The following is a 24,538-nucleotide window of genomic DNA, read 5'->3' on the forward strand; positions in this document are numbered from 1 at the left end:
AATGTGCATGTTTCCTTTGTTACAAGGGGAAATGAGTGCTCAGGTCAGAAGGTGAAATACACAATAGCTATTAAAGAGAAGTATTTTGAAACGTGGCGAGTGTCAGAGAAAGAACAAGACAAGATTAAAACTGCTAAGCTAGTCTTCTATTGTGCCATTAATCAAGTGGCTAGCAACAAAAAGAGTGAAATTTTGAAGATAGAACCCTCATTACTAGAGGAGCTCCGTCTCTACCCTCTGAAGTTAGGCTAGTGGAGGCCCACTCCCTCCAATCAGAGAGGAGGCCCTTTACTCCCTCCTCTCTACCCAGGAATGCCCACGGTGGCCCTGAGAGAAGGCCCACTCCCTCCTCTTTACCCACAGTCTGCATCCCCTTGGACTGTAGGTTTTGTTTTTCTTCACACTCCAGGGCTTCAAGGGGCCAAATCATTTACTGAGCACTCTGTCACCCACTTCCCCATTCTCAGTCACACAAAGTTGTTGTTGTCCTTATTTCAAGAGGAAACAAGGGGAAGTTGATTAATAGAGGAACTTGAAGATGCGGGAGAAAGTAGTATAGGTGGCTCATGTGAGCGGTAACCAATCAGGAGCCGAAAAAGACAATAGGCTATTGTTTCGAGAACAATGGATTCTATTGTTCTCTAAATCCAAGAGGGCACCTTGAAAAATCAGACCAATTAGGAGGTGAATTGAAAATTCAAGATAGCAGCATCGGCTCAGACACACTGAGCAGCAGTGAAACCACAAAACCTGGAAACCAGGCCCCAGGTTCCCATAGAAAGGAGGATGAACGCAGGATTCCGTGTTTTGGTCGGAAAAATTGCCCACCAGACGCGAAGCCCTGGGACCGGTCTCACGAATTTCCATGGTGACACAAATCACGCCAGGGTCACGCCAAAAATGTCACGCAATTTCAAACTCGATACTTACAGTGTCCTGTGGTCCTAAACGACAGAGGTCCGTCTGGCAAGCGGCCAGACTGAGAGACTTGGGTCCGAGTCTAGCCTACATACGGTGGTGCAAAGCATCATGGGACAATGAACTCATCGGGAACCAATCAGAATGAATTAACGTACCTACAGTGGTTGGCTTCCCCAGTCCCCCTCTCTTAAGGAGAGCACTAAACCAAACATTACACAATGTCAAATGTCACGAACTTTAATATCAAAACTTTTGTGCTAACATTAAAAGATATGACGTCATTGCCATGTTGATCGAGTAAAAAGATCGGTTTCTATTGTTGTCACACAATTTTTTAAATGAACTTTAATGTCCAAAACGTTTGCGCTAAAATTACAGAAAGCAGGTCATTGTGTCTCAAATAAAATAACACTATCAAAAAATGGAACAGAAATAATTTTACCTAGCGTAAATGCAACTCTTGACGAGTAATGAATAATAAGCGAAGGCAAAAATATATAGGGTAAAAGGTGAGAAGAAAAATAAAATACAATTGAAATGCTCCAAGTGGAAATGAATTGCTAAATTGTTATAAACAAGACAAAGAGTCTTATTCTTTATAACGTTTATTGAATAATAATAACTCCAAAGGGAGAGTTGATTACAATTTTAAGTCTTAACCGTCGGTATTACACAAAGTGTTGGGAACTAGACTCGTTTCCAGTTTCACAGAGTCTTGGCCCCTAACCCCAAAACGCACGATATTCTGCCTTAGCTTTCTTTGCTTTTGGTCATGAAGTCTTCGCCTGATCCGTTCCTTATTCTTGGCATAATAACTTCTCCAATATTTGTTGATCCGTTCCCTGTTGTTTTTACAGTATTGTTTTCGGTAATTTCTGGTGTGCTCCTTGTTCTGTTGACAATAGGCTCTCTGTCTGCTGGCGAGTCGTTCCCTGTTGTTTTCATACCATCTTTTACGACGGGTTTTGAGAATTCCGACGTTCTCTGCACGATATCTCTTTTGTTGGGCCAGGATTCGCTCTCTGTTCCTTAAAAGGTAAAGGTAAAGTCTGCATGCGAGCCAAGTGGCCTATCAGGCCGGAGCTTATCCCGGTTTCTGTAGCATGAAGGGACTAGGAGTATTTCTACTCCACCCTGGATGGGATGCTAGTCCATCGCAGGGTTACCCCCAGCATTAAGTTCGCCGGTACCCATTTATATACCTGGGTGGAGAGAGGCACTGTGAGAGTAAAGTGTCTTGCCCAAGAACACAACACAATGTCCCTGGCCAGGGCTCACACTCAGACCGCTTGATCCGGAGACGAGCGCACTAACCATGAGGCCACCGCGCCTCCCATGAACGATGGGTTTTGAGAATTCCGACGTTCTCTGCACGATATCTCTTTTGTTGGGCCAGGATTCGCTCTCTGTTCCTTGCATAATATTTTTTGTGGTAGGCCATTTTACAGACGACCTTCTGGTCATTCCCTGACAGTTGATTGGAGCAGTTCATCTTGCATGTGTGGCGTGTTACAAATAATGACTAAAACCCTGGAGTCACACACTCTTATAAGAGTCACATGGCTAATTCAGGTCACTTCTTCTACTTCCTCTTCGTCATCATCGTCGGGGAGTAACTTCTTTTTCATTAGTCTGCTTAACAGGAATTTCCGTTATGCCTACTTGGCTGCTTCGTCAAAATCCATGTCATCTTCCTCAATAAAGCGTCGAAGAGTCTTCATGACTTTATGGTGCATTTTAGATGCTCTAAGTAAGTCCTCCGTAGCCTTCTTCTACTTACAGGTAATAGGACGTTGAAAGCAGCATTTTTGGCATAGTTTTGGGATTTTCCCTTATCCAGGAACTGCTGGACTTCTTTCAGGTAGGTTTCTTTGAGATCTTCCCTGACATTTTGACACAACAGACTCCATAGATCTGGTTCATCGTCGTCCGCTTCTTCTTCCTCTTCGGAGCTGCTACTATCCTCCTCTTCTTCCTGTTCCTCTTCAGGCTTCTCTTCTTCCACCTCCTCTTCCTCTTCTACGTTTTCATCACTGTTATCTTCTACTGGCCAAAAATATCTGTTGAATGATCATCCATGATTCTCGTCGACCTTCACCAAAGACAGCGTGCTTCAAATAAGCCGAGTCGATTAAGCTAATATTTAATATACCATTTTGGTCAAGGATCAGACATCCTTTCTCTTTCTTCGATGCCAGCGTGGGTGTCCTTCATGTGTCACGAGGTGACTTAACACGCGCTTTCTGTCATCAATGGCAGGATGTAAATCCAGGACCGTGTACCCAAACGGTCGTTCGGTCACTTTTTGATAGACATCCATTATGTCTTGCCAGAAGGCTACGATGGAGTGGGCGTTCCTAGAAATACTCTTAGCATATTTCCCTGGTGGAAACATGTCTTGGCACAAGTACAACACGGTGATATTTTAATGATGAGAGTGTTTGGTGAATAAGTCTGGCAATGCTTTGTCCTCACCTCCCTCTGCCATCAGATCGTCTAATATGAGGAATCCACCCTTCGGAAACCATGACTTGAGATGGTCTGACTCTGGAATCTATTCATGAAATTGCACACAAGCGTCTTCCATGTCTCGGAATCCATCTTGCCACGCCCCGTAGCAATAGTGAATCGTAGGGGGAGGGTTTACAAACAATTCCTTTGAGTGATCCAAGAGTAACGATTTGGTAAAACAAGTCTTGTCACAGCCAGAAGGACCCACAACCAAAACACTAGAGGGTGTCTTGAATCAAAACGCTTCTCCCATTTCTATTCTACTAGGGATCCTATGGTGCTTTTTGGTAGGATATGGGATCTTTGGGATATCCTGTGGTGTTTTTTCCTTTGACAACTGTGTTTCTCGTGATGAATTCTACTGTCTTCACGTGTAGAGGGTCTCTGGCAATAACGGCACGATAAGGACATGTTTCGCTTACAGACTCCTTACTTCAACTGAATTAAAGCAGCTGAAGCATTATTTTTATTCTTGGCCGATAATTATTGGTGATTTAGTTGATCGTTACGATCATGGAAGAAAGGGAAAACAAAGGACTTGTGGAGGAGGGGGAGGAGGTGGAGGAGAAGGAGGAGGAGGGGGAGGAGGGAGAGGTGGAGGAGGAGGACGAAGAGGAAGGGGAGCTGGAGCAAGAGGTGGGAGAAGTAAAAAAGCATGAGGAGGAGGAGGAGGAAGAGGTGGGAGAAGTGGAAAAGGAGGAAGATGAGGAGGTGGTGGAGGAGGAGGTGGAAGAAGAGGAGGAGAAGGAGGTGGAGCAGGAAGAGGGGGAGGAGTTGGAGGAGGAGGATGAAGAGGTGGAAGGGGTAGAGGAAGAGGAAAAGGAGGAGTTGGAGAAGGAGGAGGAGGAGGAGGAGGAGGAGGAGGAGGAGGTGGAAGAGGTGGAGGAGGGGGATATTCTTTACTGACAATCAATGTGACTGCCAATAGCCGGGGAATTTAAAGAGTCGGAAAAGAAACCCCCGACCACACACCAGATTTGTTATGGTCTTAGAAGAAAACATTGTTATCATTGATCATTGCTTTTAGGACATGTGGTGGCTCCTAAAGGAGCCGTTTTTGTTTCATGGCCTCGTTTTCACATCAAGTAAAGACAGATCAAAATCAGCTACTAAATTATGCTCCAGTTCTGATCCAATTACTGCACACAAGTCTTCTAAATCCTGCTGTTGCTGTTCTGAGGCTATTGCCTCATCGCAGTCAAAGTTTACAATTGGTAATACCTCTGTTTCGTCTGAACATTTTAACTCATCTTTCGATTTCTTCTTTCTCACACTTTTCTCATGTTCCGTCTGGACCTTGCGGAGGTCAGGATGTTCTTCTCGCCACTTCTTCAGTTTTTCGCATCTGACTTGCATGTTTTGTTCTGTATCGTGTCCTCTGTTCTTTGTACTTTTCTGGAGTTTCTTTCCCTCCTTCACTCTTTCTCTACATTTCTCAGCACTGCTAGGCATGACTAAGCTTGTCGATACACGAGTTGAATTTCTTTCGTTCGACAACGAGTTTCATACCATTTGATTACAATACGGTTCAAAAGACTGCTTAATAAGTCTTTTCACATGCTCTAGTAGGCAGATTACCGACCTGGGATGGTAGGTACACCTATTCATTAACGCTTTTAAAGTGCACGGCATTTTGAATAGCCCTAGGGACAACAAAGCACATGGTAATTTGATTATGCGCTAAGCACTGAAGCGTATAAATACTTCAGCACTTTTTATTTTTGAGTATAACAACTCATTTTGATAATGGAGTGTGCTAAAGATTTAGACGTTTCAGAAGCGCTATTGGAAGTGGAGAAAGATCTCTCTCTTCCTAGCAACTCTTTAGTGGCTGGTACGCCGTCACCAAAGATTAGCACTGAAGAAGATGAAGATGTTTTTAGACCAAAACTTCATGGCGAGAGTGCTGGAGAAACATATCAGGCACTCTAAGGAGTTGCTTCTTCGTAAAAGAGTTACGGAACATGTTTCAATTGCGCATGTCGATTTCGACTTTTCTGGTGATGACGACTGAAGTTTCGAGTGAGTGGACGTCACTAGACTTGTAATACCAGCAATCAAAAATGGCGGCTGGCCTATTTCCCATAACATCGAAACACGCTAAAAGCTCATTTGATGCAGTCCCTGAATACGCAGACAAGCTAAGTGTTTACGTTGAACGTAGTTGGGAAGAAACAAGTCTTTCACATTCGTAGCAAAAGCTTTAACTAATCATGGCCAGTTAAAACGAAAAGCGCGCGCAACAAACGTTGTCTCCGATGTCATGATGTCGCCAGTTTCGCTTTGTGGGACGCTTTCACTTACAGAAAACTAGCTTATTCTATCAGTAAATAAATACAAAGAAATACAAAGAAGATAAATACCTTTCTGTAGGGGAAACCGAATTACGTTGACTTCTCGCAAACATCCCCTCTCTACAAAGTATCGTCCTCGTGAGCGGTCAAAATGCCAGGGTCGATCAAACGACTTCATGATATGTATACATGAAGTAGACGCCGGACCATCCGCTGACTGGGCCGAGCTGAATTTCAATTTTTTTAAAAAAGACTTCTCGCTTCCATTTTTTTAAGGACTCAGTTGCGCATGCTGGTCATCAAGTTTCAACGGACCTTTGGAAACCAACGCAATTCGGTCACGAGTTAAAATTTGCCTTTTGCGGGGACACCAGAACGGTGTTTTTCCTGCCTTTGTGGCCAAAATAGTGTTAAAATTACTTATTACCTCCACTCGTTCGGGAAATACTCTCAGAGCACCAAGGTAAACACTGCACCGGAGCGAAAATTAGCCTGTTCCAGGCTCTCGGTCAGTGGGGACGATCGAAAAAGCGGGCGGCGCCCTCACCTTTTTCTCTCCCAGACACCGCTCGGCCGGCTGCTTTTTCCATCGTCCCCACTGACCGAGAGCCTGGAACAGATTAAGCGAAAATAACCTGATTTATTATATTGCAAGGTAGTCTTGAGGTAAATCCTAGCGTTCTGATTGGTTTTTTCTTGGTCGGGAGAATACCATACGGATGGTTTCCATGGAAACGTTCATAAGCCGTGTAGTTTTTGCTTTCGGAAGCCGGCAAATTCAAAATTTGCAACTAAAACCGAGTGCCACATAATAAGCTACTTACTAACCTAGCTGCTCAAGCCGTGCTGGGGAAATTTTGGCCCTGGGTAGTTTTTGTTCAGGTCTAACTCTATGCTCGGTCCGTTCTGTCATTACCTCGGGCCAATATTTTCCAGTACGACCCTCGTAAGAAGTCCGTTTTCAAAGGGTCTTTAAACCTTTTCATTTATTTATTTATTTCAGAGCAAGTAGTAACTAGGTTTTAAGCTTTGAAGACATGACAACAGAATTTGCAAACCAAACTAGAGTTTATTGCGGTTTTTTTTTTTTAATCCCAGCCTTTTACATGTGTAACTCATTGTTAGCCTGCGTAGCTTGGCGGTTTTTCAGTAATTTGAGCGCGCTAAGAAAGCAGCGAAGCCGCGATAACCAGCGGCGAAGCCGCAAGGAGTCTGGGAGAGAGACAACGCTCGCGCTCAAATTGCTTAAAAAATTGCTTAAACCGCCAAGCTACTCAGGCTAACTCATTGTAACAACCCTTTATAGCTGCGGTCCACTTATACAGTAATTATTAACATAACTGTGCAGTTATCTTTAGGTTTCCATCAATCAAGCCAAATAAATTGCGAAAAACGTATCGCCACGTAAATCAAAAAACAAAACAACTGGGCCCAGCTGCATGGGCAGTAGGAAAGGGATAGACAGAAGAGACAAATCTTTAAACAAAAGATTCAATATCGAACATGTTTAACAAACAGGTCTCAAGTAACCAGTGGGGGATCCAGACCTTGAGCTAAGGGGAGGGGTGGGGCGGGGGGGGGGCGGTTTTGTTTTACTTGCCCTACTGGCTTTTCTTCCTTCTATGATTTCTTCTTTTAACCAAAATAAGGGGGGACGGGCCCCCCGGGCCCCCCGGGCCCCTCCCCTAGATTCGCTACTGGTAGCTGAACTTACATGGGGACTGTTGTCACAGTGGCAATACGCATCGAGTATCACGTGGTGAACGTTTATAAAACATAATACATGCGACCTTTTCTCGAGCGGGAAATGCAGATAAAAATGTGTTTTTATTAGTACAAAATGCATGTCTAACTATCATGTTTTAAGCTTTCCGAAGCTTCTTGTTTGACACTGCATGCCTTGTTTTTGGCATTATTCTTCACCAATTAAATGAAAAGTAGGAGATAAGTAAGATTAATAAATAAATAGATAGATGTAAATACCTACATGAATAAAAAAATCGACGCAACCAACAAAGTTTGGAAAACTCTTTACTTGGTATGGTGGTCTTTATCAAGCAGTCCAGGAGTTGAAGTGCTGCCATGATCTGGGAGCAACCCATGGCCTAGGCTCTTGGTAGGACACTTAGTGCCTCTCTCCACCAGGAGTATAGACAAGGAATACTGGCAGATCACTGGTACAGTGCAACCTGACTAAATGCTGGGTTTGGGGGACGGGGTATTAGGTCGCTTCACGCTACGGAAACCATGAGACGTATGACGTGTAAGTTCTCGTCCAATCAATTTTAGTGGTTTTGCTGCGGATTATAAAAACAAATTGGTCCAGTGGTTATACTACTCTAATACTATTACGAGAATGAACCTTATAACCTTTTATTATTCCGCCATAATAGCAGGGTCAGCGGGATTCGAAGGCGCTTGTGAGACAGCTGAGTTTCTCTGCTGTGCTTCCAAGCTAGAAAGGAACGGGTGAATTCGTCCAAACACTCGACGAAAACTATTCATCCTCCACGCGTACAAAAACTGGTTAGATGAAGAGTTCAGTAGTACTAGCAAGTACTGAAGGTCTCTACACCAGTGTATAACCACACAACTGCACGTGCTGCATAAATTAATGACGTAAATCATGACACAAGATGGAAAACTACATACAAAGAAAAACAGTAAAATGAGTAAAAAACATTTCGTTGCTTGTTTTTCTCTGAGAAGCCCTCGACGTTGCACATTCTGTCCCAGAACTGATGCCATGTGCTTCTCGTGAGCGTTAAGGCTCTTAACGATGCGAACGAAGTAGAAAACTAGCAGTATGAGGGTTAAGATTATCGTCGTGTTGGCAAAGATGAAGGCCAAAGTGTAGAAACCTGTCGCGAAATAGAGAAAAGGCAAACTGCAGGAAAAACTCCATATCGCGATAGATGCAGTAATAGCACTTGTCGAAGAGAGTTTCCTTATGGTTGTGGAAGTCACAGCTAAATAGCGATCTGTTGCCAGTGCAGCTATGCTTAACACTGAAGCTGTGGAGGTCATAAAATATGACATGTATACTAACCAACGCAGACCAAGGACTTCGCGCCTCATTGCCTCGGAGCTATGATACCAAACAAACACTGGCTCGGTAACGAGTCCAATGAACGAATCCGCAATGGCCAGGTTTAAAATCAGATAGTTGAAGGATGATTTCAGTTCGTTGTTTGGATCTTTGATGATGGCCCAACAAATAAGCAAGTTGCCGGGAACTGTGATTACACACAAAATGGCTGAAACACAAGCAGTAGTGACCGACGTAGAAAACGGTGCCCATACTTCGTCACACAGATTGGCTCCGAATTTCATCGCGATATAATTGAACAGTACTCAATCTGAGTCAGAATACAGCGAGAGCGCGTTTTTTTTTTTCTTTTTCACCTTGTCATCTGTCATGAACTAGGAACATATCATTGACCGGAACTTTGCTGGACAGGTTTCTTCATTAAATCTGCTTTCCCAATCAGATCGGTTATAGCTCTTTGAGAGCGGCTTTATACCTTGTTGAAAAGAGGATTGCCCGGCCCGTTTACTGAGTCCTGAAAGGAGGTTTTAATCAAGGCATGTAAAACCTAGGACAACATGGTAAAAAGTAAGATTGAAATGATTAATATCGAATAATATAACATTTCTGTGTCGGTTTGCGACTGTGAAAAGCAATTTTCTCTTTCTATTTGTTGTTTACATTTACGAAATTTATTAAGTGATAAGACGAACGGCTTCAGTCTTTTAAAACAGAAGTGTGTCTTACCGACTTATTCCTTTTGTTGGTACATTAGTTCTTTCCTTCGCTCACGGTGCGACAAGCTCTTTTTTTGAATGGTGTCAAAAGAGTGAGAAACTTTGAGAGCAGATGTTTCAGTTGACTTAGCAATATTATTTACGTGTTTTGTTGATAGGTATAAGTGACATTTTCCGGTTGAATTTAAATTAATTCCAAGGAACATCCGATGTCAGTAGCATTCGTGTAATCATAAGCAGTGAGATATGTGGAGATTTTCGCCCCATTTTTGTTTTAATTTCTTTTATGCAGTAGTAAGGACCAACTCGAGAAGTGGGCTACAAGTAAAACAACTTTACGATGAGAAGAGAGATATTAGGATTAGATAAAACAAATACTTACACAAGGAAACTCAGGGGCGGAACATCAACGTATAATCGCTGCTGTATGTTCGGGCAGTGAAGGGTTTCAAAACCTAAGGTTCAATTACCGTGTTAGGAAATTCATCGCTGAGCGCCACGTTATTTCCGGAAGAGTTTTTGCTATTTGCCATTGGTAGGGTACCACCGAGACTCACGCAGTTTTTTTTTTTTTGTATATTTCACAGCAACAAGGTATTTATTTCCTAGAAACAAACACACAAAACAAATAAATAGCCATTTACTTTATCTACTTATATTTGAAAGAAATTCGTTCGGATAACCTAAGTGGAGGAAATTCGTAATTCTTTATCGGAAATGGCATTCGAGACTGAAATAAATAAGTGATAAGCAATGATCAGAACAACAGCAAAATAAGAAAAAAACTGACATAAAGCAATAATCAGAACCACAGCAAAAAAGGAAAAAAAAAACTGACATGTAAAGAGACATGCTAGTCTTTCACACAGTGGACAAACTCCAAGTGTGTCCACATTCAATAGCTGAGCTGCTCACGATACAGGATAAATCATGATAATCCAGGCCCTGATGTCAACAAACAAATTACCTTTGTCGGCCTCCTTACGTTTCTCATAATAGTGCCAAATGAAAAAAATGCATAAATAGATAAATTGTGAGAAACAGATTTCGGTCATTTTTGTGTATAACCTTCATTCGCGTTGAGGATGTATCGCACATAAATTAGACGCTAGTTCAGTGCTCAGTTATGACCCATCTAGCACTGAAGTGACAGATCTCAGAAAACTCGAAAACTCTATCCTACATCCGTTACAATTATTTCAATTTCCCAGCTCAAACATTTCTAAACAAAAGACAGATTTATAGATCTAAAACGTTGATTCAAACCGAAGATAAATTTCAGTCGCGAGTACATAATACTATAACTAACTGAAAGCGATAAAAAGCCATTATTACATTAACGTGACACAGCGAAATGGAAAAGAATGGTTGCTATCTACATATACCGCCGGGAAACCCTGAAACACTGTGGAAGAGAAAATAAAATAGCCAAAAAATAGCATTATAAGTCGCTACTTTTAGCTCGTGAATTATGTCAGCATGTCCAGAATCACACACCGCTTAGTATTCTATAACTGTTCAATATAATAATCATGTTATTGTGAATTCTGGCTCTGTTTGTGGTTACATTATCTTTCGAACCTTAATTACAACGCTACGATACATTTCTTACGCTGCGTTTATTTTACATAACAATTGGATACGGGGATGGGTTTTCTGACGGAGGCGGAATAGCCAAGAAAGCGCACTTGAGCTCACCATCGCTCACAGAAAACGAAGGCGAGTATTCTAATTGTTAAAGGATTGCATTTCAAAATCAGCTTTTTTAAAGGTATTTTTTAGCCGAAACAAGAATAATTTTCTCTGTCAGCAGCTCAAGGGCAACGAGGGCGATATCCTGCTCTATCAGCGGATACGGACCTCTTGTAGAACACAATGGACGTGTTCTAAATTTTAAAAATAAGACCTCCCAACCTAAAATTTTACAGTAAGCAACACAATGTTGTAAGACTCCTGTGAACTTTGGAGACTTCAAAAGTAGCTGTGTAACTTGGGGCTCAGGTTTGCATAGTCGTCCCAGATTGTACTGACTTAGCTGACTTTCACTCCTGAATCTCAACAATGTGGAACATTAAATCGTCTGCAATAAAGTCGATGCAGTTTCCACAACAGCCTATGTTTATAGGCTATAAACTGCCAACCTCCAGTAAATTGATAGGAAGCTTTGCATTTTAACTAAAACATAATTTGATTTGTTTCACCGATCTCGGCGATGGCCGTCATACGAAGACTGCCAGGGTCCAGGGGAATCAGTTCCATTTCATCCACGGTATTAGAGTCATCTGCAATGATTCCATTAGTGTTCACGATCTGCGGAGTGCTGACTTCATATGACACTGTTTTACACAACACTGCTGAAATTGCTCGGCGAAAGTTCCGTATTTTCCAGGCATACAGAAACTGATTTAACGAGCAGTTCACCAAAGGAAATAAGAACTGCAAATCTCTCATCCAGTGAATGAAGATACAGTCGCAATGATCACAAAAATTAATGATGTAAATCATCACAAATGACGGCAGCAAACACGCAAGGAATATTCCCAGAATAGTGTAGAAAGCTCGTGTCAGACCTCGCTCCATTGATACGGCCTCTAGCTTGATTTGTTTTTGTTGGAACCAGTGCCAGCGAGAGATTTGAGCCTTCAGTCTTTGATGAATGCGGATGTACGAAAACGTTAATATACTGATTATGATGATAAGGGAGGCGCTCGTGAATAAGAACGCAAACAAGTAAAATCCGGTGATGAAGTAAAGGCACGGTACGGAAACAGATATCACCCATATCAGTACCGATATCAGTGTTATTGTGCCGGTAGATAAGAATCTCTTGTAGTAAGACATCACAGTGAGATATCTGTCCAAGGTTAGTGCCGCGAGACTCAACAACGAAGCTGTATATGAAACAAAAAACGTCAAGTGAATAACCCAAACATTCTCCATGACAGGGTACCTCAAGGCCTCCCGGATGTGGTAGGCAATGAACACAGGTTCGGTCAAAGCTCCAACGACAAGATCACTTATGGCCAGTTGAAGAACGAAACAGTTAAATGTTGTTTTCAGTTCTTTATAAGGATCCTTGATTACTGCAACACAAACTAAAACATTTCCAGGCACAGTAACCAGGCACAGTACCACGGATATCGACGCTGTAAACACGGACAAAGTGAATGGGGGCCAAATATCTTCGCATAAATGTTTGACGAAAGGCATAATTCTGTATTTGGTTCAGTCTACCAGCAGCTTTCCCTAGTGAGAAAATAAACAACAAGTAAAAACGGTGATGTTAGGACTCGTCCACACTACGCCGGAGCAATTTGAAAAGGGAGGTTACACCCTGATCTTCCGTCCACACTACGCAGGAGAAATTCAAAAACGCAACAATCACCGGTCATTTTGGATTTGCGTTTGAGGAAAACTCGGTTAGGGAAATCACATGATATCGTGACGCCATTGGCGTTTTCGAAAAGCTCTGTTTGATATGTTTTCTGTCCACACGGAAACGAATAGCCAGCGTTTTCAAATTCCTCCGATTTGAAGAGCGTTTTCGAAAAGGTCCGTTTTGGTGAGGATTAGTGTGGACGATAGGCGTAACCGTAGAAATAAAGCTGCGTTTTCAAACTTTTCCGGCCTTATGTAGACAGGACCTTATTAGAGGTTTGGAAAATCAGTTTATAAACCGCCGACGTGTTTTGTCAGATAAGGTAAAAATGTATGCTGAACAGGGAGTCTCGCGAGGCGAGCACGTAGTACGAGAAACCCGCGGCCACGCGGCAGCGTGAGTCTCGCGTTTCGAGCTCGAACTGAAAACCTCGCAATGTCGCACGTTAATCGCAGACTATAGATAAGATAAATAGCCACTCTGCTGAAAATCACTAACTTTGTCGGTCGCACTATGATATTGTCATGTATTGTGTTTTTTTTTTCAGTCTAGCCACGGATTTATTTAGAAGCATAACGGGTGTGTTTGACTGATATCGTATACAGTGCGACTTGCAGAGCTCTTAACTAATCTGGTTACTTTAGCAGACTCGACAGTGCAGATTCCTTTGCAATAGAAGCATCTATTGTAATCACAAAGTTCTTTTCTTTTCAGCACTCAAGATTGTCTTTAAGTTTTTACTCAATTAAGTATGATCAATCGCATTCAGACGCGATATCATCGCAATTGGATTTCAATTGCTGTTAGTTACTTGATTCTTGTTCGAATGTCTTGACTCATCTTTAAGTTGTAGATATTTTGCAAACAAAAAAAAAAAGACAGGAGTAGTGTATGATGGGGCTAGAGGAGATTCCGACTCCAACAGGAACTTTTCAGGTGATAAGGGGAAACGTCGCAAAATTTTAATCAGGCGTGATTGTGGCGAAAGATGAAAGCGTGCTGCAGGGGCAGGTAAATATTCAAGCGTCAAGTGTGAAGCACGTGCCCATTGTCCACGAAGTATTATGAGGCCGAAACTTTTCATGGTTTAGAATGTTTCTCTAAATTGGATATGTCCAAGGAATCAAAGTTAAACATGGGGCAGGTTAAAAAAAGAAATAACTGTTGCTGTCTTCATCTAATAAGTGTAAGATTTCCCGTTAGCTGCAACTAAAGGTTGTCGCGAAGTATGTAGAGGTTACTTCTTACGTAAGACTTTCAAATTTCATCGTTTAGCTTTCTTAGCTTTCAAATCCTGTCTCGTCAACTTGGTTATGGACTTGGTATCAAAAGGGAATGCGACCTTTCATTTTCTCTTACCTTGTTTTTCTAGACGTTTTGGTATTAGCTTACGTTATATCATTCAGCAGTAAATGATTAGGCGCGGCTAGAGACATGATTCTTTTGGATAATGCTATTTCAATAGGACTCATTTTAATCAACCCCACCTGATAAGAAGGAAAGAAACGCTCACCACAGCAGTTGATGTCGAAACAAAGCTGCAACAGGTTCGGTAGTGAAAGTGGGGAGGGTGGAGTGGGAGGGGAGCTTTAGGGGGTAAGTAAAAGCTCATTTTGCTCCTCTTAGAGGGTTTGACAGGCTGTTGGGCATTTTCATAGATAACGTACCTAAATAAAATTCTTGTTAAAAAATGATTGGAATAGTAAAAAACAAAAAAAATTCCAAATTCCTTTTTTCACGATAATTCAAATTTTTCGCCCGGTGGACTATGTGAGACATTTGCTGGCGATCTCGAAATCAGCGGTGTGTTTACCTTACGATTGAAGGTGTTGATTATTCACAAAGTACCCTGACCTTATCAGTTTTGAAACAAAGCTTTCATAGGTTCGGAATTAAAAGATTGCACGCATCTACTACAAGTGAATCTTCTGGTTCTTCTAAGCAGACTCTAAATCCAGTACTGCGTGTGGCCTGCAGTACTTCTCTTTACCGGATTTCCCTGAAACAGACGCAACAGTCACGCAACAGTACGTTAAACGACAACTGGCGTGACGCCCAAGATAAGAACAAAGAATACAAAAAGCTCTTTAAAGCCATCGTTTACAGCTACACGACTGTAATAGACGCGAGCTACTGTATGATGAAATCACCGACTCGGTCTTAAGGTAGTAAAGCAAATATATTCAGTCACATGATGTTGCAACTTATGACAAACTCGGCCTAAACGGGTTTCTTGCAATAAGACCTATCTATTATAAAAGGACAACGCAAGGACATTCATGCGTCTCGTGACCGATCTATTTGAAGCATTTACTTGAGAATCAAAATGTTTTATTTTACTTACCATCACAGTGAACACTATGTTGCAATCTTTCTAGCTTGCTCCAATTTCTTTCCGCTGAACCGCCATCTTCACGCACAGTAATTTTCTCTCGGCAAATTGAACAGTTTATGTCTCCAGTGCTGTCTCTAAGTGTTTAATTTGATCATCCGTCATTTGAGGGATTGGGTGTCGCAGAAAAATCTGGATTATCTTTGACCTCTGAATTAGTAGTGAGATGGGCTGCGCATTTTCATCTTGCGAAATAAGGAGTTACTATATATAGTATCTCCGAAAGAAAATAGAAATCTGTACAGCTGACAGGGTGAGAAAAAGTTTATTTTTATAGCATGACTATCGTTGTGAAGAATTCTGTTAATTCGGTCAGATAAATATTGTTTTGGTGGGTGCACGAAGCACAAGACAGTGCACGAGTGTTTATCGCGCTACACGACAGCCTCGCGCACTAGCGAAAGGCAAGCTAAGGAAATAAAAAATGGAAAAACCTACGCGTTTGTATGAATATTGCTTTCAATACACTCAAATAATACGGTACAAGTCCAAGCACAGGACTACACATACAGGAAGGGTTATCTTCTGAACGCGCTTTTCTTAAGTTGTTATTACTAGAGTCCAAAACTCTAAGTGTTCGACTGGCAACCTTGGGATGCCTGTGGTATGCCTGCTATGAATTCCGAAAATTCTTAGAAGTAGTTAGAGTTCCTTAAGAGCTTTAATTTCCGTTTATGCTAATTACATAGGGCAGGAACCATGTAAAGTCTGGTCGGATAAATAGTGGTGAGTGGTATATACAGATCGATATCTACATTTTTCTGGGTTACTCAATAAATCGAACATTCGGAGGCGCGGCAAAGAAACTGACCAAGTAAGCTGAGTTGCGTCTCTTTACCCTGAATGAAAAGCACGGGGGAAAAGAACTACTAATTTATAGACTTTTAAGTCAGATATATCGTAACATTTTCATATCCGAGTGTTAACCGATTCAGGCTAAACTATATCGCAGCGAAAGTCTGCAGTCCGGTTAGCCTGAATATCACTCAGGTTAGCCTAAATAACGCTCTAGTTAGCCTGTTTACGGTTAGCTCTCAATGATGAAAATGGAAACACGATTCAGTTAAAAAGTATACAGTCTGCAGTCTGCATATTACCCTGCGCAGTCCGCAGTCCGCAGTCCGCAGTCCGCAGTCCGCAGTCCGCAGTCCGCAGTCCGCAGTCCGCAGTCCGCAGTCCGCAGTCCGAAGTCCGCAGTCCGCAGTCCGAAGTCCGCAGTCCGCAGTCCGTAGCCCTCAGTCTGCAGTATGCAGTCCACAGTGCTGTGCGTTTTACACTGACCGGGCGTAGATGGGACTTGTTCTTATAAGTTACAGATGAGATCTTCTACCGTATACCGTATGTGAACATATCCACATGTTAATATGCGCCATAAAAGTACCATTTTTCTTGTTCTTGTTCTTGATCTTGTTCTTGTTCTTGTTCTTGTTCTTGTTCTTCTTGTTGTTGTTCTTCTTGTTCTTGTTCTTGTTCTTGTTCTTCTCCTTCTCCTTCTCCTTCTCCTTCTCCTTTTTCTTTTTCTTCTTCTTCTTCTTCTTCTTCTTCTTCTTCTTACTGTTATTACTGCTATTTAAAAGACTTGAGTTACTATTTAAATAGCTCAACCTCGCATTCACCCCAGCCCCTGTTTCAGAACGGAGACTGAGGGTCTACGAACAAGCTGGATGGAGCCATGATCTTGTCAACCCTTTCAACCCTTGTTTTTGAGTGCTATGATTTTGCTAAGCAACTGCTGCATACAAAAAGGTGCTTGGGTGTTAAATTGCTGTTAACTTGCCTTTGACCAACAAATTTACTTAAGCTATGCAAGAAAATTACAATACATGTACTCATCAAGGTTCCAGCTTTCGCTGTTCCCGTCCCGTCCCGTTCCGTCCCGTCAGAGCGCTACTCTCGAACAGTCTGAAAGTTGTCACGTCAGATAGGTTCGTCCAATCTTGTCTCGTCCCAGGACGTTCCGGCGCTAGTGCCTCTCGAACCTTCTAGCACTGAAAAAAGCTATCTTTTTTTTCCGCATTATTGCTTGAATTATTTTTGCTGAAGGTTTGTACACTGAGATTAAAATCCCGTATGTCTTATAGACGGTGAAGATACAAGTATTGTAACTCAAAGCACCAGCTTTATGGAAATTCAGTGTTTGATAAAAATAGTTTGGAGTTATTCAATTGTTTTTTCAATTTGAATATCAGTGAAGAAGAACGGAATTCTTTATTATTCTGTTGTAAAGATGACTGATTAGATAAATACTTGTTCATTGAATTCAGTTTAAGTGTTTCATATTAGCTTCTTAGATGAGATCCTACAGACTACTGAGCCCTTACGACAGGTCACGACTAGACCAGGGTTCCCATGGGAACGAATATTTTGCATGCCTATGGGACAAAACCGGATGAAGGCCCAGTCACCTCAGACAAATCACTCTTGAAATCTAAGTGCAATTCACTGCATCATTTTATAATCGACTGAAAGACAACGACGCATCCATCTATCCATCGTGAAAAATTAGCTCAACATACAGGTAAGAAATACTACGACTTACAATCTTTCTTAAATTTGAGTTTGTGCCTAAAGGACCTTTTCGTCAGGTAAGGTTGTTCCGCATACGTAATCATCTCCCATGACTACCGAGTTTACGATATAGCAATTACTGTTATCGAACGTGCTTGCACTCACTGTAAAGCAGATTAGAATTTTTCATCAATAACATCCTGACAAGTACTATGTTTTCTTGCTGTGACTAAATTAAGCCGGTACGAAGCACTTGACATATAAACATGAAGTCTGTGCTGTAAGGGGTTTATTTCACGCGCACGTTTCAAATAGTCTTTAGTGACCTTTTCAATAGTCGAGGGTTTTATTGAAGCATGAAATGAGCTATAGCATGTGCGTAGTCTTCGCTTACTCAGGTCTTTCGACTTAATTCTTGACATGCTCACTATCTGTGCAATAGCTGCCCATTTATAACAGTAGCACAGATGTTCTACTTTTCTGAAGAAACTTTTTCACGAAAACTTATCACGAGTATGATAATTTTAGTACAACTTTTTGGGAAGGTTTCTTTTGAATAGAGACAATAGATTACCACTGCAACGAACCATGATCAGACAGTCCCAAGAGTAAGTTGCATTGTTTGATGCAAAATAACTCTTTTAATCCACGGAAAAGTTTCTCAGAAGCCAAACATTGAAAAGAATAAATGCTCTTTTATTTCTATTTTTAACCTCTTACACGTTTTCCCTTTAAGCCGAATCCTTTTGAGTATGTATCCCATGTCAATATAGACGTTCTGAGACCCAGTAAAACTGTGGTGCAAAGGTTCAAGCAGACATGTCAATAACTTAAGTCTTTCTTTCATTCATTCATTGACTGTTGTCAATTGGGCCTCTTCGTCTCAGTTCCCGCATTTGTGATTCTGACCCATTCATTATCAGCACGGTTTAACTTTATTTATATTATCGGATTAAGGTTTTTGCAATGCCTTGCAGGATTGCCGAATTGACACTTGTCTGACACCCGAATACAAAATTATTGGCTTACTATCGTCATTGTCATAATAGGAAATAAACACAACCCTGTTGAGAGTAAAATACCTGCTTCATCTCCAGGCGTCGCTCCTTAGTCATGCTCAGCAGGAGGTGCATGCACAGTAAGTTAAATTGTATGAGTGTCCATCATCATAGCAACGGGATAATCCCCTTAGCAAGAAAGTCGGGTTATGTCACGTTTCGCACCTGATGTGAAACTTGACATGATCACATCAACCTTGCACCTGGTGACTCAGTCACCTAGTCACCAGGTACCCACGACATCTGGCCGCTAAAGAGAGGGAATTCCGTCGAAAAAGGCAGCGCAGGGCTTCATGCGTAGCCTAAGGCGAAGTTATGGCTGCTCGTTGTGCGATGCATAATCTGGGAGTGCATTTTATTGCCAAAATATACCATTTAAAAAACTAACACCAAACATTTTACTGTTACAGGTATCGAAAGGTTCATACGTGAACCAGAACTGATGACGATGAGTCGCTGAGAAAACCTGCAGGGTCTTGATAAACTGGGACATCTATTGAAAGTTCAGTGGAAAAAGAGGATTGAAGTATATTTACCAACTGGAAACAGATTCAATCTGTACACCCCAGGAGTGTGAACTGTGGAGTCTTGTTCTTAACTACAAACATATTCAGAATCGACATTGTATTCCATCAACAAGAGACTCGAAAAGATGGTTTTCATGAAGAATTTGTGCGAGGAAGTGCACCCGCCATTTGCTACCTCGGTAATGACTGCAGCTGTTTCCCTGGTGCTCTGTCTCATTACTGTACCCGGTAACATTCTGATCTGCATCGCCATCCTAAAGGATCCTTATCGTGAATTATGCTCTTCATTCAACTACTTTGTTCTTCAGTTGGCTCTGAGTGACGTCATTGTAGGCATCTTCACCGAGCCTGCCTTTGTCGTGTGGCATATTCGCGAGGCCCTCAACTATGGTGTCATGGAAACAATATGGATTATCCACCTAACGTATTTCATCTCGTGCACAGCCTCACTTCTTAGCCTTTCAGCTCTAACTCTAGACAGACATCTAACAGTTGTGTCCATTAGAAGGAAGCTCTCCTCTCGTTCTGTGGCTCGTATCTCCGCAATGATATGGCTTTTATCTCTCACAATACCTTTCGTTTACTTCGTCACCGGATTTTACTTGTTTGTGTTTATATTCGCCAACACTGCTGTCATCACATCTTTTGTGATCGTAGCATTTTCTTACTGTCGGATCTATCACAAACTAAGAGCACAAATCTCTCGATGGCGTTCATTTTGTCACGATCAAGTAGCGTCAAAGGCGATGGCCATAGAAAAGCAAGTAACAAGAGCATTTAACTTGATTTTGATATTTTTTATTTTGTGTCTGATACCATCTTGCATAATGATATACATTATAAATCTTTGTGACACATGTGACTGCGCACTCATCCACTGGCTTCGAGATCTACAATTCCTTCTAACTTTGGTCAATTGCTCGATAAATCAGTTTTTATACGCTTGGAGAATGCCCAACTTCCGAAAAGCAATAATGGCTATCCTTTGCGGTAAGTCCGCGATAATAAATCGCTGCGTAATTTCGTCATCTCCCATCAGAATAACGATATCCTGCAATCAGAGTGGTAGACTTGAAACACTTGAGTTTTCATCCCTAAGAAAGTACAAGCATGTTGCCGACACTACTAAAGATTTAAGTGACGATATAAACAATGTGCAACAACCGGCAGATTTTATTCGTATAACGAGTGTATAGAATGATTTTCATTCTGCCAAAGACAAAGGAAAGATGAAAATCAACGATTACTCTTCCAGTTTGCAAAGAAAGGGATAGAATTGTAAGAAGATTTTTCATAAGAGAGATCAAAAATAAAGACACTGTCAACCAGCCAACCAGCTCACTTCCTGTACGTTTTACTTATAGCTACGTAGGTACCTACATACCTACCTATATTAATCTACCAACCTACCTACTCGCCTGCCGTGCCCACCTACTCACCCACCTACCTACATAGCTACCACTATTTACCAACTAACCTACCTACCCACCTGCCCACCTACCTACATACCTTCCTATATAGCTACTTACCTACTGATCTATACCTACCTACTATACGTATTTACCTAACGTTAACCCACCTACCTACCCACGTATCAACTCACCTACCTCCTAACTACCCACCCATCCACCTACTTATGTACATACCTACCTCCCTAACAAAGTCAAAGAAGGAAAAAGGAACAACCCTCTACGTTACACCATTCGTACACCAAGCTGTTATCTAAAAACTGCCTTTTTAATGGAACTATACTGGAAACCTTACACCTTGGAGAAATTTAGTCAATTTAAGAAATGCTAGGGTCTGAAGACTCTCTCATCGAGCGGAGATACTCCCTGTCGTTAGATCAGGCAGCTCGACAAATGATCTAATACAAGTTTATGCGTAAAACTTAGCTTGTCCTTGTTCTTATTCTTGTCCATAGACAGCAAAGTCCTGAACTTAAAATTGATCGCAATATCTAGAATATAATCTGAACTATACTTCCTTGAATTCTTCAAGTAATGCATCTCCAGGCAATAAAGGGGCCATCTTAAAGCATATTCACAACTATAAATGTCAAGACAGAGACACGATGTCCCATGTTGACCAGAACAAAATGTATCAGTTCCATTATCGGTAACTTAAGGTCACGTAGATGATATGAACTTCATATTCTCTCTCCTCCGTAGAGGTTCGAAAGTTCGTTATATAAATCCGCTGTGCGAAGTGAGTGCAGGCGCAAAGTCTGCGCCTGCACTTACAACACTCAGCGGATTCTCCCCACCCGAAAAAACCTTGGAGCCTCTGCGAAGGAGAGAGCTTCTCACACGCTTTTCTCAAAGCTCAAAAATCGTGGAAAGTAACTAGACGTAAGTGAAAGACTGAAGTGTGCACAAATGAGCACTGACTGCCCCTCATTCGAGTAGCTACAAAACATAGTTTTTAATGTAAGTCCTACTTACATTAAAGTAATATCAGTCGCTATATGTAGTAACGTTTGACATATTTCATAACTATAGAAGTTTCTAGATAAGTAAGTTATGACACCAATTGCCGTCACTTTAAAAGCTCATTTTTTATTTTTTTATTTCAATTTTGAAAATAATCAGTGCAAAACATCTTGTGAAACTCAAAAATCTAAGTACTAGTTTCATAGATTTATATCCTGTGTTTTATCTCTTTTCCCTTGTATCATTTGGTAACAAGTTCCACAACTTTTCTGCAATTAAAACCGCAGGTATATTTGAATTCACTTTGGAAAGTTTTCCCTGACGGTCTGTGATTGTAAGCAAAAAATCTTCTTTCTCTGTTGAGTCTACCTGGTAAAAGAGCTGTTCACCTCACATTCAAAACGAGGTTTCTTTTTTATTCACTAAATCGAACAGCAAACAAGTTAACGGGCAAGGCGAAAATATCCAAAGATGTTTGCATTTCCGAAACTTTCGATTACGTTTCTTCGTAAGCTTATGTTCCTATGCATTTTACTTCGATATCACCTCGGAACAATTCTCTCAACTTGAAAAACGTATGTTCAGTTCTTATGTCTTTACCAGGTTTGCAGGAGCAAAATAGGCGTGGCTTCAGAACGAACTTGACCTGCCTTTCTCTGACGCTGAAGGCTAAACATTAGGACGGGCCAAGAACAGCTCCAATTCTTAGCCTTTTGGTTATCACTGTGAAACTTACAGGGATCTGTAGCGATTACAAAATGTTTTTTGTCTGTATATATGCACTTTTAATAGACTTTATTCCGGAAGCATTTAAAATGATAGCGTCTCAACATAGGAGCTGATGTCAATGAGTATCTCTGCGTTAACTGCTGGTCAAATCTAAACTCGCTACGCAACTAAAGAGGATGAACGGCAAATTCAGCAACCTAAACGCAAAGAGGAACTAAGGAAAAACAGGAAGGGAGAGAGTCGAAGTTAGCTGAAGCGTGCATACGTGGAGGACCATAATAAATTAGGTCATCTGGTCGCGCGGCTCGATTTAGCTTAAATTAGATTTAATGACAAAGCGGGACTATTTTGTTAATTGGCCACCTTTAAACCATAATTTTTCTTAATTTAAGCCGGAATCCTCTGAAAACGGCTTACGATAACGGAGGAGACGCTCATTTAATATTTTTTTGTGAAATTTGTCACTGCACCCATTTTACTTAGATTCTTGGCGTACGCCAAACACTGAAAGCCAGCTGGGCATGTTTTGTGTTCCTTAGTTGGCTATGTTCACTGCTTGATCCCGGAGGTCTATTTTGGCTTCTTTGATTATCTGTCAGTCTAAATTGCCCTCGGCAAAATCCCACAAAAATGAACTAGGCAGAAACTAGAAAGTACTGTGGTTTTAAAAGCTGTAAACGAACAGGTTATGACAACTATCGTAGACTATATAAACTTCGTTTTTCGGTAAATTTCTCAAGAAGAAATCTAAATACTGTAGATTTACTTACATAGCAGAATTTGACCATTTCATCGCCAGTATTAAACTTGGTTCATTTATTAAAGAACGGTCCAGAGTGGGTGTGAGCATAGCTGTCCTTTGTATATGACCGCGATAGAAATCTGGTTGTGTTTAGCAAAGCTGAGTTGAGCAGAGTTTTTCTATAAACTTCTAGTTCAAAAGGGCATATCGCGGCCTACTTTGTACCCTCCTTTTCCGTTTACACAGCTCCGCATTTTGTTTTTTTAAATGCTCTGTTCATTTCCCTAGCCAAAATGTTTTCTCAAAAGAAAGATGAGAATTGAGTTTTTAACACCCAAACCGAGCGCCTTTTAAGTTGCCTTTTACAAAACACTGAGCAGTGGAGTTAATAAGACTAAGGAAGCACAAAAACGTCTCAGTTTCAAACTTTTCAGTTAATTACAAAGAGCACAGCTGGTGATATCAAAAAGTAAATAATGCATATAACGTTTCGTGGGAAATTTTTTGTTTTTGGAATTTTTCGTCATTTCACAAGCACCTTTTCATACGAGGATTGTGTTTCTGCGGGGCGAAGTAAATCAACTACATATGTAATGCACCGTTAGTTTTCGAAACGTCATTTTGAACGGGTCTTGATAATTTTGTGTAGATCCGCATTTCATTTAATCCCTTCGCTAGTACATCATCACAAGTTAAACTTGAGGAGACAGATTCTCATCGATGAGTACAGAATTTACTTCATGTGCAGTCCTTTCTGAAGTCTCGAAGACTTATAAAGAAGTTTAGTTTAGCAACGTATATGAGGTGGTGAGGCAAAAGGTTAGGTTGCCCCTTTGCAGCGGTTAGTCGGCAATCTTTAGGCATAATAAAAGCGTGGAATTTTCCTCAGCTAATGCTGGTCCAAGAAGACAGTTGCTGAGGAAAAAATATTGAGGATTGTTGGCTAGAACGAACGGGTTTAGTGAAACAACCAACGAAATGACATTTTATGACCTAGTTGGCCGATAATACCTTTGTTTACCTTTTACACGAACTAATAACATGTCTTTTAAAGTGCACACGCAAATACTTAGCAGAGCACATAGGAGACGAGAACTGTTAAAGCGCTTATCAAGTAGGAAGCGATTGCGTTAGAGTAAAACAAAATTTTCAGGCTAACACGAAAGGTAACACGCATCGAGCTTTGGATCCAGGGAATTAGAGGAGTAAATTCGCTCATGGCAAGAAAGAAGTAATCATGGTCTCGTGTCTGGGATAAATGCTTTCAACCGCTTTGCTTT

The 24,538-nt window shown here is 41.2% G+C and overlaps 4 protein-coding genes across 4 annotated transcripts; 2 read left to right on the plus strand and 2 right to left on the minus strand.

The window, feature by feature from the left end:
- The first annotated feature begins 3,807 nt into the window (after window positions 1-3,807).
- On the plus strand, window positions 3,808-4,350 carry LOC145469307 (uncharacterized). Its single transcript, XM_081452988.1, has 2 exons — window positions 3,808-3,990; window positions 4,027-4,350. Exons 1-2 carry the CDS (start codon window positions 3,946-3,948, stop codon window positions 4,336-4,338), a joined length of 357 nt encoding a protein of 118 aa, XP_081309114.1. The 5' UTR covers window positions 3,808-3,945; the 3' UTR covers window positions 4,339-4,350.
- Window positions 4,351-5,885: 1,535 nt separating this feature from the next.
- On the minus strand, window positions 5,886-9,516 carry LOC145469314 (adenosine receptor A2a-like). The gene has a single exon (XM_081452999.1). The coding sequence runs from the start codon at window positions 9,057-9,059 to the stop codon at window positions 8,103-8,105; it is 957 nt and encodes a 318-aa protein (XP_081309125.1). The 5' UTR covers window positions 9,060-9,516; the 3' UTR covers window positions 5,886-8,102.
- Window positions 9,517-10,749: 1,233 nt separating this feature from the next.
- Window positions 10,750-15,402, minus strand: LOC145469325 (D(1A) dopamine receptor-like). Its single transcript, XM_081453011.1, has 2 exons — window positions 15,215-15,402; window positions 10,750-12,737 (listed from the first exon to the last, which is right to left on the minus strand). Exon 2 carries the CDS (start codon window positions 12,699-12,701, stop codon window positions 11,667-11,669), a length of 1,035 nt encoding a protein of 344 aa, XP_081309137.1. The 5' UTR covers window positions 12,702-12,737; window positions 15,215-15,402; the 3' UTR covers window positions 10,750-11,666.
- Window positions 15,403-17,552: 2,150 nt separating this feature from the next.
- Window positions 17,553-21,319, plus strand: LOC145469336 (D(5)-like dopamine receptor). Its single transcript, XM_081453020.1, has 2 exons — window positions 17,553-17,780; window positions 19,239-21,319. Exon 2 carries the CDS (start codon window positions 19,481-19,483, stop codon window positions 20,549-20,551), a length of 1,071 nt encoding a protein of 356 aa, XP_081309146.1. The 5' UTR covers window positions 17,553-17,780; window positions 19,239-19,480; the 3' UTR covers window positions 20,552-21,319.
- Window positions 21,320-24,538: the final 3,219 nt, after the last annotated feature.

Source organism: Orbicella franksi, chromosome 2 (genome assembly GCF_964199315.1).
Source record: "Orbicella franksi chromosome 2, jaOrbFran1.1, whole genome shotgun sequence".
In the NCBI taxonomy this organism is placed as follows: domain Eukaryota; kingdom Metazoa; phylum Cnidaria; class Anthozoa; order Scleractinia; family Merulinidae; genus Orbicella; species Orbicella franksi.